This window comes from Varroa jacobsoni, unplaced genomic scaffold (assembly GCF_002532875.2).
Source record: "Varroa jacobsoni isolate VJ856 unplaced genomic scaffold, vjacob_1.0 scaffold_628, whole genome shotgun sequence".
NCBI lineage: Eukaryota > Metazoa > Arthropoda > Arachnida > Mesostigmata > Varroidae > Varroa > Varroa jacobsoni.
Window position 1 is genome coordinate 114104 of NW_019213530.1, and position 13913 is coordinate 128016.

The 13913-nt window shown below is 37.3% G+C and overlaps 2 protein-coding genes across 3 annotated transcripts; one reads left to right on the forward strand and one right to left on the reverse strand.

The window, feature by feature from the left end:
- Positions 1-3058: 3058 nt before the first annotated feature.
- Positions 3059-9982, reverse strand: PIG-K (Phosphatidylinositol glycan anchor biosynthesis class K). 2 transcript variants are annotated; one of them, XM_022836129.2, is made up of 8 exons: positions 9823-9982; positions 8943-9071; positions 8244-8454; positions 6182-6871; positions 5709-5908; positions 4936-5070; positions 4348-4572; positions 3059-3367 (listed from the first exon to the last, which is right to left on the reverse strand). In XM_022836129.2, the coding sequence occupies exons 4-8, from the start codon at positions 6489-6491 to the stop codon at positions 3206-3208; spliced, it is 1032 nt and encodes a 343-aa protein (XP_022691864.1). In that variant the 5' UTR covers positions 6492-6871; positions 8244-8454; positions 8943-9071; positions 9823-9982; the 3' UTR covers positions 3059-3205. The 2 variants fall into 2 exon arrangements, with proteins under 2 accessions (XP_022691864.1, XP_022691863.1); XM_022836128.2 differs by lacking the exon at positions 8244-8454.
- A 296-nt stretch (positions 9983-10278) lies between these two features.
- Positions 10279-13595, forward strand: ND-19 (NADH dehydrogenase [ubiquinone] 1 alpha subcomplex subunit 8). The gene is made up of 5 exons (XM_022836131.2): positions 10279-10548; positions 11344-11463; positions 11985-12040; positions 12898-13078; positions 13361-13595. Exons 1-5 carry the CDS (start codon positions 10420-10422, stop codon positions 13400-13402), a joined length of 528 nt encoding a protein of 175 aa, XP_022691866.1. The 5' UTR covers positions 10279-10419; the 3' UTR covers positions 13403-13595.
- The last annotated feature ends 318 nt before the right edge of the window (positions 13596-13913 follow it).

Consider the following 13913-nt stretch of genomic DNA (forward strand, 5'->3'; position numbering starts at 1 on the left):
TACAAACTAACTTCTCACTGACTATTTATTAGAAATTAGAGTCGTTCAAAACTACCTGGGAACTTATTTATATCTAGGTGTTACATAGGTAAACAAATACGAACAATTGCATTTTTTGCACTTTTTACTCCAAATTATCTTAAGTATAAAGACATGTACAGCATTTTTACTCAAGTCTACGATCCTATCGGTTAATCGCGCGAATTAACCCTTTAATAAAATTTTACCCTTCAAATGGCATCTTTGGCATTAAAACTGAGATAAAATATAGATGTAAAGAGATGTAGAGAGAAGATATAAATGTAAATTACATTTCCATTCAGCTCATCGAAAAACTTCAATTGGTACCAAAACAACCCCGCATATGTAGGCTATGTAATAAATGATTATTCAAATGTCACATACGTGAAATAGTTGCCATATTTAGTCTTGGGCCATTTTCATGTTAAAATATCAATTTTAGGTATGAGGAGATGAAATGTATCAGTTGGCATCAAGAAAAAAGTACCTTGCATATAAAAAATGTATTTGTGTAGTTCTGTAAGGAAATCTCTCAGAGAATATTCCCGAAATAAATTACCTGATCAAAATGTTCGCTATGTCAGCCACTTTAATTTTCCCATTGACTGTATGAGAACTTCGCGCCAAAAACCTCGGAACCAATTCCTCAGAACAGAATTTCACCTCAGTGCCATGTGGGCAAAAATACATATGATATATAAGTTTTTATCTCACACTCTCGGACCGAAATATCAATTTTAGTTAGTGTATTGCATTTAGTAATGTGCTCGGCTTATCGAGATCTACCAATTGATAGCAACAATTTCTTCTTTATAAGGCTGTTATCCTTCAAAGGGCATTTTCGAATTCGATGGCATTTTGATTCAGCTCCTGGTAAAAGCTTTTGACTAGTTTTAAGAAATGCTCTCTCTTCATAGACCCATATATATATATATATATATATATATATATATATATATATATATCATATATTATATTAAAATATTTTTAAAATAGACTTCACCAAATCTTAACACATATCAGCTTTCATAACTTTTCTATAATCATGTATAAAAAATCTGAACAAACAGCACCAAAATATTCGATTTCGCAAAGAGACCGTACAGTGAACAGCAAAACAGAGATTTGATTCGCTCGACATTTAGTTAAATATATATTATAGATTAAGGTTACCCCGTGGCAAGTAACTTAAGATTATGTCTCGCCAATTTCATTACCTCACTCCGGTTATCCCATTACCGTGACTGAACTTTGTTAATTCAAACAGTCTAATAAATAACATGTATTTCGCCGCGGTTAATCTTCTCTACGTATACGACTAGAAATTTTTAACCATCCAGTGCTATCCACTTTACGGGGTTCACTTGGATTCAACAACGAAACCAACGAACAGATAGATACAAGTTTTAGTAGTATAATTAATAGAATATCATTGACAAGCCAAGTACGTCAGTCTTCACTTAAAAAATAGCACCTCATTTAAATCTCACATACTCCATAGTGCTTTTGTTTTTAACGTGCTACTGTGTATATAGACCTATTCTCTTCGCCGGTTTCACCTATTACACTAGAATGAATAAAAACGGTAAAAAATTTCGCTTTTTATCTAGTAAACATTTTACCTAGTCCCAATTTTTTCATAATGAAACCTTTTTTTTTATATTTATTAAGTACCTTTTTAAGTAAGCAACTGAATTAGGGAGTAGGCTAATACTCCCCCCATCCGGACCATTCGCCTAAATTAGAAATTAGGGATCTCGCTTAAACTTCGAGTTCTCTTGATTAGATCGAGGTCTACCGTTGCGATTATTTCTCTCCGGTTTTGTCGCAGGCAATTTTCCTTGGCGTGATTGGGTTCGTTTGCATTTTCAATAGCTCGATAACTCTAAGGTCCCGCAGGATTTTATGCTCTAGACTCAATGCGAATACGTAGCTGCGGTACGGTTTTCTCGTAAAATGCTGGGGGCTATAATGCCCTGCATTCTATCCAGAAGCTTATGAGTCAACTTATTTATAGTTGTCTTTCCCAGTATCGGATTGGCGTATGGGGATGCTACCCACCACAAACTCCAGAAGGTGTCTTCTTCTGTCTAAGGCTTTTTAAGCTTGTTAAAAGCAAACTCCGAAGGTCGGTAGCAGCCAGGGCCGCCCGTTTTGCGACGAAATGGACGCGTCGTGTGCCATTCAGTCACTGATCTTCAGAACCTTTTTGATAGTAGTGTGCGTAATCTTTTCCAAAATCGTACTGATCGCTTGAGAATGCGTTCATGGCGTCGTATTCCCTCCTAGCTTGCAATTATGTATTCTGCGGCTTTTGCCAGCACGGGCATCATGCTTATTAGTCAGTAAGCCAACGAAACCCCGGTGAATCCCTTAGATCTTGTGTTTTCAGACCACGCAGGACGTGCAATTTCTTAGATTGTAAGCAATTTGCTTACCAGAAGCATTTCAGCTACCATCCGCTAGATGGTTTAGGTGCGGTCCCTGATTAACAATAGCACGGCCTCTGTAGGGACTGCGTTAGGGCCTTATACGTTCATGATTTAATCCTTCTGCTGATTTTATTCATGCTTTTCACCTAGCCGATGGCCATTAGAGGAAAGTCGAAACTCATATACGCCTCAAAAACAACTGGGCGGGAGCAAATCTGTCGAGAAACAGTGTGGCTATGAGTCTTTGTATTTCCTCTGCTGGAAGTGATGGCTGTACACGTTCTATCTTATCCCGCATGATACGATACTCGTTTTCCGACCGTTTCGACTCCAGTTTTGCATAGAACAGTTCCCAGCGATTATTTTTGCTCTTGTAAATCTCTTTCCGAAATTTCCCGTTTAATAGCTTACACTTATTAACATCTTGCGGCCTCTCTGTTAGACTTTTCAGTTTATCTTAGCCTTGGCCAATTATTTAACATTGCTAATACATTGTGTCCCTTATGATCCAAAATTTCGCCAACTAATTGCATACTATTTCAATATTTCACGTAACTGCACACTATTATGTAACAAACACATTTGTCTAAAGCAACCCTCGTCGATAAAATATTCATCGCTTTTTATTTTTATTATTTATTGAATATACAACTGTTTATGCTCAGCACATTCCTGCTTATATGGGGCCACTGGAGTAAATGAAATGAAGGTTCCGCGATATGACGTTCACATGCAGTCTGGCCCTTTAGCATTTAGATGTTCAATGAGACTTCAGGCAATTCGATAAGATCCCTGGTTAACTCAATGTTTCTTACACCACTGAAGAAGTCGACTAATGGTGTTTCTTTAATTTCGCGACGGAAAAGATTCTTACGAGTCGCAACTGTCGAAAGGCACTGACTCTTTGGGCACACCTGGTATAAATTAAAAATATAAAATAAAAAAAAAATGTAAGAATCTCTAATTAGGCGATTTTGTGAGTTTCTATTATGTGGCCAAGATTTACTCAAATCAACTTTAATGCCCGTTTCAGCGAACGATCAAATGTATTCGTTTCATACTTGCATTTAACCATATTGTATTAGATTTTAGAAAATATCAAGATTTTTTATAACATTCGAACAAAAGGAACGCAGAGATATTCACTTTAGCCAAAGTGAGAAATTTAGTTCGGTGTTTGTTGAAAATTAACGTGTCTTTTTAGTAGAAATATATGAAGTAAAAAGTAACTATAACTTGTAACATTACAATACGAAACAAATATAATACTGATAAATAAATAGATATTTTATCATTCTTATAATCAGGAGAACTGCATTTAAAAGTATCATGCACGAAATCTTTTATCGCTTAAGAACGAAATTTTTTATAGTGCCCTAATTATTTACAAACGGTATTGTTTATTGCACGAGTAGACTAATTTCGTGTACACTGTTCTATATAATATATAATATATATAAAAATAACATAATAGTTATATTATAGTTATTATTAATAGTTATATTATAGATTGTAATAATACAAACGTCATAGTAAAAAAATAATAATGGGCTTGATTTCCAGGCTGTACGTGTCTGATCTTCGAGTCAATCTCTCCTTGATTTATTCTTAATTTTATTATGTACCTATCGTAGCATCTTCTTTCATACTATACGACCTCTATGAAAAAAGTCTATGTAAGAAAAAAAAATAGGAACTTCGACGAAGAAGCTTGCTCTAGTATTTGAAATGGTATATCCTTTCAGAAAGAAACTGGGTAGGTGCAGCCAACTCAGCAGAAAGTGTTAAAAATGCTTAAAATATTTGCAATATTTTATTCATGTAGCTAAAGGTTGAATTTTCAACTTGGAGTATGGTATAGTTAATAGCTACATAGCAGATTGCTAAAACCTACCTTAAAGAAGTCATCGATAGTAGCTGAACTGTCCGGACTGATTCGTTCAAGAAACTGGAGGACGTAGTAGGTGTATCGATCAATAACGTAGACACCAATACGGGGATCACCATGATGCGACAGACTATCCTCGTCAACACGTGACGATGAGACAGCCAAAATGTTGGGCGAATAGAAAGGTAGGAACATCGACTCCGAATGACACGAATCCACAATGAATAGAATCTAATTTAGGAAAATTGAGCAAACAGTACACAAAGTTAAAAACCAAAAAGAGAGAGGCATGGCATTCAACAATTTGTCCCAGCAGAGGACATAACAGGAAAGAATATCTTGTACAAGAATTTGTTCAGCTTCGTTAACCTCACCGTAATATTCTTTGTTAGCATAAGAAGATTTGCTTTGTGAAGAGTCCCATTGCCTTTTACGATGGAGATTAACTTCAAATAAATTGATCTTCTCGCAATTCACATTATAAATATGAATATAGATGAGAATATTAGACGTATGGAAATTTAAATTTTATGTTTGGTTATATCTAATTATCGTGCCCACCTACTAAAAGAAAGGGCAAATCGTGGGTCCTACCTCGTGATATCTGCGCATCTGCCACATTTGCTCAAAGGCATCCGCCAACTCAACGCTCGTCAATTCCTTACTATCTTGAAACTTTAGGAACCCTTCACCGCCGTGCCCCGTCATATATACTAGTATGTTGGAATGCTGTAAGCGTTACAAAAACACTATAATGCATTTAAAAACAAAACCCCCTTAGTTAACAGAATAATTATACTACATTGATTTTAAGATTGGCATAAATGTGTTCACTCTTCCTAAGGAGACATTCCGACGTTGGATACTAAATTGAGGTAAATATGTATATTGGCCTGGCCTTTACTTAGGAGCCGTCCTTTGAACAGACAAATCGGTTAACTGTCAAGTCGATCAAGTCACTCATGCAAACCTTTCTTATTAATAAATAAGTTACGAAAATTCAAGAAGAGAAAGACTACTTAGCGTCTGGTATACAGATTCTCAATTAAAATTAATGGCTTATATTGATTAACATTTACTCGCTTAGAAATTATTCAAAGGTTTTAATAACTAGAAAAGAATATAAAACAGTGGAAGCTTGAATCGGACCTTAATATTCACTAGGAGAGGATGTTAAAAACTTCATACACAGAAGCTACCACTATGAGAAATATACGTTGATATCAGAAACCGAACAAAAATCTGCTTTATGGAGCATGGGTAAGCCTACCTTGGTATAACAATCGTAAAGATAGAGTATAATCTCAGCCTGATAGCTTCCATGAGCGTATCAACGATGACTTATAAATATATTTTCGGCAACAAACCTCATCCGTGAGAAGTCGCTTAGCAGTTGGTGTGTTTTCCGGCACCCGTCCGGTGAGCAGTCGAATGAAGCTCTCCACTGTTACGTCATAGTTTCTATAGTCGACCTCAACATCATCTCCATACACGTTCATATGCTGTTGTCGATGGTTAAAAATTGTTGCAGGTGTGGGATTACGAGAATTGCACGCCATGTCATCGGCTAAAGGCCAAAAGCAGACGACAAAATTACAACGACAAATTTCTAGTTAAAGTTGTTGGCCTTTTCAACACCAAACAACGCTAAGCAGATACCTGAACGAAATAAAGATCACCTCTATCTAAGACCTCATACCTCCCAAAAAAAAACGGTTAATATATGTTATTACTATGGAGTAATGTATGTGCGTTTAAATTTGTAAAAATCACTGCACAAGTAACATGCCAAATATATAACTCTGTTTCCAAGTTTCAAATTGTTCATTTACGAGCTCACCTAACATTAATATGATACGTGAGTCAGGAATACCAAGACGCTTGACGCTTCGATAGATTGATAGCACATTGGCCACGTGTCTATAATTAAACCAGAACCGGGAAGTGCATACGAGCACTGCCCAGTTATTCGTGTGTCCTTTTGCGAAGAACGAAGTAGCCCGGGCTTCGGTTGGCGAATTGCCCCCAACGAATTCATTTGAAGAGGTTTCGGCAACTACGGGTAACATACCGAACAAGAGGCTACACGGCACTAATATCAAGGCCGTGGGCCTGAACGTCCATCTTGAAGGTAACCGCGTCAACTTCATAGTGAGTTATACTTATTCAAGGCTAATTACAACTTGATGCAGAAGGTTTTCTATCTAACCCTCACTATCTGGCGAACGTTTCGTAATCACGTTCAAGAAAAAGATCCAAAAAAAATCTTTTATTCATACAATAGTTTTCGCTATTCTGGCTCGATGCGGGAGGAAAATGACGTGCCAAATAGTTCTAAATACTAAGATTGGATTAATATCGAATAAAGATAGGCTTATATTCAGATCTGTTATTTGGTTAGGAGGCGGGCGGCTTTTTGCTGTCGGAGAATCTCTACATAACTATTCATTTTCCATTTAGCCACAAAGGCTGCAGCGATCAAGGCGCAACCCGTTGGAAGGACCCATCCGCCACGTGGAAGTTTAAGTATCTGCAAAAAAAAGATAGAAAACGCAGTTTTTCTGATCCAATTCAAACTTCTACTATATTTTACATAACCGATAATGGGTAAAATATGTTAGGTTGTTACAAGCGAATCCGCCGAGCTTCGAGGTCGATTAACTTTTGAACTTCTTCGACTAGTCCTTGTTATTTTCTGCACACTTGCCTCAGCGCTCTGGTAGCTTATGGGGAGCCACAAACCTATCGTTCGCATCATATATAGAATTGCTCTATGTATGACTTCTCTAAGTAAACCAATAATGGGGTACACTTATCTCCCACTGGGCCTTTTAGAATATGGAAGGTCCCATAATCACATGGGCTAATATTGGGAAATAGATCAAAGCCAACATTGGGTATTCTTGTGTTCATCTGGGAAGCAATTTAAGAACCTCGATGCGGTCTGACGTTGTCATTAAGTACCCAGGTTGCATGTTTTCGATTGCCATGCCAACAATCCATGAGTCTCTTGACCCTTACGTTGAACCCGCTTGACACTATCACTGAACTCGAATTCTTTCCCAAGCAACGTTATTGTATTGCGTGGTCCTTCTTCGGCTGGCAATAGATATTAAATTATGTCTGGTACATGGCGATTATATGCTCCAGACGGGTTTTCGCTAATTGAAATTCCGTGAAATGCACACGGAAGGCACTACACGTATTTCGAGAGTCAATTCACGAAGGACCCATAATTTTGTAATACGCTTCAAGTGAAATGCCAGTTTTAACCGACAGAGACCTTAGACTGGAAACTTTGCGTTCGTGAAATCCTCCTCGATTGCTATACGTTCTTGTCCTTCGGATCCCGGCATCTGATCACTCGTTGTCTTTCAACACTCCAATCTTCGTTTTTAAAACGTTTGCACCATATACGTATTGTTGTCGTTTAAGGCCTTCTTGCCTAATATCTATATCAGTTTTCAATGAAGTTTCGCAGCGTTGTGGTCTTCGAGAGGCAAAATCTTGACCACCGAGCGCTGATTTTCAAGACTAAAAGATGGTTTTCTTTTTGAACAGAAATCGACCAAGTATTTGGAAGACTGGAATATTTACCAGCAGAATTGATAATGGTTCAAAAGCTATTCGATTTCAAAGTTCGCGAAATTGGCTTATGTCAGTCTAGTATGTGTATGTAAGCGTCATATACCTACATTGTACTGAATACAATGGCCTAGAAAACTACGACATTCGGCAAACGTCTTAATGATATTCAAATTTTTTATGCCGTAACACTTTCAAATTACGATGCAAGACTAAGCACTCAATGAACACTGTTAGGGGTAGGTAGGTGTTAATAATGAAAATAAAAACTGTTTTCCTTTTTTTTGGTTGACTTCTTAGGAGTTTAACAATTCTACCCTCTTAACTTTGTTGAAGTTAGGAACAGGTTCGTCGGCTTCACTACAGGAAAATTTCGGCTAGCAGTATCTCCCAACTTTCGGCTTTTCAGAGTCTTAGGACACTGCCACAGGAGTTATGAAGCACGTGCATTCAGCCTCGAAGCCACGCATCCTATGCTAGAGGGTTTTCCGCCATTGCTGGACTGTAGGTAGCATTTTTTTCCGTGTTCTAGAAGACATTTCTCTTTTATATCAGGTCAAGCCGGTCATATTTCGTGCAAAAGCATCTTAAATAGGCTTAAAATTAGTTCTTCGTTTTTACATTTCTATGCCCTTTATTCACCTTAAAGAAACATATTGCCAATAGATTTGTGACTTGTACATGATCTACTTACTATAAAAATTTTCTGTTTTTGTGAAAAAGATGGTCCTGAAAATGTTATGCGCGAATGTCCAAATTTCAATACACGATATAAACGAAACTGACTTTTCATACCAACCTTGTTATCCTTTCATCTACTACTACTACAGCGGAAACGCAATCGACATATAGCTGCTAAGCTGGGTACTACATTATTTTGCAAGTTGTAGGGCTGAGTGTGTGTGAACAGTTTAAACGACAACATGTCGTCCAAAAACTGTCCACTGAACTAAAATTAGTTTGATTTAAAAACGTAATGCGGCGTAGGCCCATCCTTCGTCGCCATTCCCATATACCTGTCGGCCGTTATTCACCACACAAACGGTGATGGCGGCTGTAGAGATCGCGTACAAGGTTGTTCGCCCGATGGCCTCGACGCAGGTCAACTGCTCCGCCTCAATAGACCGACCGCTTTCCAACGACATCTTAGATGAAAGGCAGCAGTACCAATAGAAATAACAAGTGCAACAATAGGTTTGATTTTAGGTAACATTATGACAGTACTTCGAGAAACAAGTAAAATGCGTTAGGCGGTTTAGTGAACGAGCATGCATTCGTAGAAGACCCTCGTTACACATACTCAGTGTGCATCTGATATACTACTAAAAAGTATTTTCTCTAAAAAAATTGCGCTTTTTCAAACATTTATGTACGATAATAAAGCTAGTCTCTACAGTAACTACTTCCTAATTGGTTGTTTGCAAAGTTATCAGTAAGAACGCAAAGATTTCTTTATTGCAGATATTGCGTCCGCAACTGTTTCATTAATATAAGTAGTTTAAGTGGTCACGTAATAGGCGGCAAACCTCGCTAACCATCGCATGATGAGACTAACTTTATTGCATGGGCCACTGTAGTCGAAGCTTCAGTGAATTTCATAAATTATAAAACATGCAATAAAGGAGATCATATATTTTGTGCCATCCATTTGCCCGTGTGTTGCCGTAGCACTTATTTATTTCGGTGATTGACGGGTCATTTTGCTTCAACCTATATCTACAATGGGTTATCATAATTAAGCAAAGGTGTAATCTAATGTTCTAATAGGAGCAATGAGCTCTATCTAATGATGCAAATGCCTGTTTCGTGGAGAAGACGTCGATCAACGCATATAGGTCTTTCCTATTATATTGATGGAATTATATACCATATCGACAACAAACATTCTGAACTTACCGAGAAATTCCACTTTAAATTCCTACAGGCCTTTATATGTAGTCAAACACTAAGATTATGACGACGAGTTAAAATCTGACATAATCCAACACCATTTTAAGAAAGGGTAATTTTCCCGCTCTATAGAATAAACTTATCTGGTCCTCTTTTGTTCACAAATTGAATATCTACTTTGGAGTGTTCTTTTTGCCAACTGGGAATTCTGTTTTGACCGCTAGCCCTCGCTCAATTGTACTTTCCCAAAGCGCACTATCTCTATATTTGACCCAGAGTTGTTCAAGATCAAATGGCTGAGTTTATAGCTGTACCATCGTTGCAGTGTCTTATAGGCGCGTTCTAAGTATAGTTTGATAAGCTAGAACTCTGGACGACATCCGAGTATTGCTATGTTAACATAGAGCGATTAACTGGCGTAGTTTTGTTTGGCTTGACCCGAGAATGTAATATTGATAAACACTACAGCAGACGATAATTTGACTCACAGCTGTAGGGCAAGTATTGGTAGTTAGAGGTAATATCAATATATATACATCTGCTGTAGTTCACAATCTGTGCGTTGTTGGTGATTCTTATTAGTTGCTTTTGTGTAAAAAAAAAATGGTGTACACAAAGGACTACAAATTTCCCAATGACGAGGAGCTTACCGTTGATGAGATTAAAGTCGGAGCACCAACACTTCATGCGACAGGGCAGTTGCTGGGTCGCGCATGCGATGAACTTAGCAAGGTTAGTTGGCGGAAAATGAGTTCTTCAACAATTGTAATCATTTCGAAACAGTACCACTCGTGCTCTTGTTCCTACACATAAATGTAGACAGCAGTAGCCTCGGTTAACCTAATTAAAAAGTATTTAGAATAGATATTTGCTTGTGAGCTTTTTGTACAGGCATCTGTAAAAGTTTAAGTTGATTAGTTAGGAGTACTGGCTAATCCTACAACGCGGGGCTGATTCAGTTATTGTCGAACAGGTTAACATTAGTGCTGCATAATATTGTTATTTGAATTTACAGCAAACGAAAATGCCGGTGAACTAATTAAAACCTTTAGACAATAAAACATGGCTTTCAAAAACAAATAAACCACCACGGATTTTGTCGTAACGAAAATATACATTCGGGCACAAAGCGTTGAAGATCGGCTAGACGACGAATAAAAATTTTTAAAAATTCTTATCATGCATATTTTTACTAATTACAAAGGCTCTCCTTAAACGCGAAGTGCAAATATTACGTTTTATATAACTTGTTTGAAACGTTAAAGACTAGATACTCCTTAATTTTCTAATTCGTTCATATAAGAAGAGGCCACAATCACATACAATGCTGTTGGCTGTAAGGTACAATTTATGCGGCCTAGCAGTTATATTGCGTTATTTAAGCCGGTAATGGTTGTATAGATCTACATACAACGAAGAGCAGTACTACGCTCACTGGGGACACTACTTAAATAAAAATGTTATAGTTTTTTTAGCTACAATAGTTTAAATAACAACAGCTAGCTCGTCCTCTGTATGCTGCTTTAGGAGTTCATGCTGTGTCGTCTGGAGACCGTGGATCCGCGGAAGTGTCTCGCTGAAGGTCGTGCAGTTACTGCCTGTGGATTAAGGTTTCTTCAGCAACTAAAGAAGCACTGCGCTCAAGAGGTCAGAAAATACACATTAGGCGAAGAGATATACTATGGTAGAGCGTTGATTATTAGTGTCCATACAATTCAAGCATAACCCCTATGGAAGTATAGATAAAAGATTTACAAGAGCTAGGTGGTGAAACACATTAGGAAGACCGCAGATCCTTGTTTCGAATGCAAAAGTGCAGTTGCAGAAGCTGTAGATGGGACACTTGTAGCCAACGATTTTGCAATTCAATATTACACTCAATAATCTAGAATTAAGTCTAATAATTGCTTTTAATCCGAGCAATGGGACTTGTTTGACAGGGTTTTAAAACCTTATCAATGTTCCTAGTTAGACTTTATTTACCACTCTAGATTTTTCTACAAACTTTATTATAGACGAGGCTTGATTCCTTTACTCGAGTGATTTACTTACTTACATGTCTTTCTATTATACTCACGACTGACTAATCTAGATCTGTCAGTGCTATAATAGACAAAATTACACATACAATAATGATGCGATGCTACGTATGTATATAATTGTTTCAGGTGAAGGAGCACGCTAACTGTTTGGAATGGCGCTCCTACGATATGCACCCCCGATTGTAAGTAATAACAGTCTGATGCTACTTCTTATGCTTTTGCTTATCTATCATACGATACATATATATCATGTAGATTTTGGTGTTTGCAATACTACGCTTACTATAGGGATCAACGAAAATCGTTCCAAATATGAACACGGAAGATATATTCATGCACACAGTCAACGTTAAATCTAAGTTAATGTAATACTGGTGCTGTTAATGGGTTACGTAACATGCTGACGTAGAGACAAAAGAGAAATCGCAGCGTTAGGTTCCGCGAACAATATATACTATGTAGCTTGTGCGAAAAAGAAGTTTTCATTGTTACTATTCAACCATAGAATTAAGCCACCTACCATTAATCGATTAATAACTATGTGCTAAAAGTTCTAGTCCATCTTATGGCTTTCTGGTACGACTACATTGCGCAAGCCTTTGTATGTTTTGCCCACTTTAGCTCTAACCAGGCACTTTATTTCTCAGGAAAGCATATTTGCGCTCATGCACGACGTATGTATTGTTACTATATAATCTGTTATAGTATACTCTGATATATTATGTATCCGATATAATACTTATGTCCGAATCTACAATCCGAATAACTTCCGATCGCTAAGGATGAATTAGAGGTGTAGCATATATTGTCGTTTTGTTGAATGGTTTAAAGCTTCTACTATAACATTAGGTACACGCCGCTATACTGATGCAGAGGATTCTAGCATTCTAGCGCAGTTGTGAAGTTGGTATTACGGCAGGGGTATATACACAATGTAGGCTATACACGTAATATTGGAAACATGTGCTTTTGTAGAAGTGTAATCGTAACTAAACCATTCGTTTCTTATATACATTTTTTTTATTGTTCTCATTTTAAGCTGTCGCAAAACGGAAGCAATCATGGACAAGTGTGTATTTGATAATCTGGGCATTGAAAGGCCCCATCTTGGCTACTTTTCTGCGCCTCGAGTGCATGAAACACAACGTCCAAAGCCGATAGATCCAATCGCAGCGAGGGAATTCAAAAAGGCCGTCTCGTTAGACGAGGCGCCGAAAGAGGTAACTAGATTTTCATTATATATCAATCCGCTTTGTTTTCTAAACAGAAACGAGGTCATTGTTTTATTTATTGGTAACCACTGGAAGCGCACTTGGAACGTTTTTACTTAAGTCTTTTTTTTTTGATGAATGTAGTACAAATTTTAGACGACCTCTAAATGTGTCTGATCTAAAATGTTTCAGTATTCGTAAAAAACAAAATGTTTCTTCCATGTATAAGGTGAAGGCTGCTTTCATTCGTTTGTTTGATGGACAATTGAATTATTTGATGCACAATTTCAGATTCGCGAGGAGTCAGCTAAACACGGCCTGTTTAAGCTCTAAAGCCGTTTCAACATTAGTTTTATTACCGAGGTTGGTTTTCTTGTTTCGGTGCCATCGTCAGCTGATGGATGCTATATGTGCTTTCGAATATCTATTCGTGCAAGGACGTGGCTCCCTGTGAGCTGTTATTATGTTTTAGCTATAATAAACAAACATTTCAAAAAATAAACCGAAAACATATACGTATAGGCTTCGTGAATTGTCCTTAATGTAATAAGACTGAATAATGACTTGATTGTCATATTCATCTGTAATTAATGATGAACGCTCTATGATGTTAGTACGCGCAATCGTTGACGATAAAGTCATTTCAACTTTTTGTAATGGACAACCCTAAATTGTTGTCAGCGCTACGAACGACAGTATGACTAATGAAAGAGTGCTCTTATGAATTCTCTGAATTGTCAAGCATCAACGCTTGATTCTAGTATTCGATATTCAGGAAACTATTTGTCTATCAGAATATTAAATAGTAGAAAGACATTGCGTTGTGCCATTAGTTTACACTGGA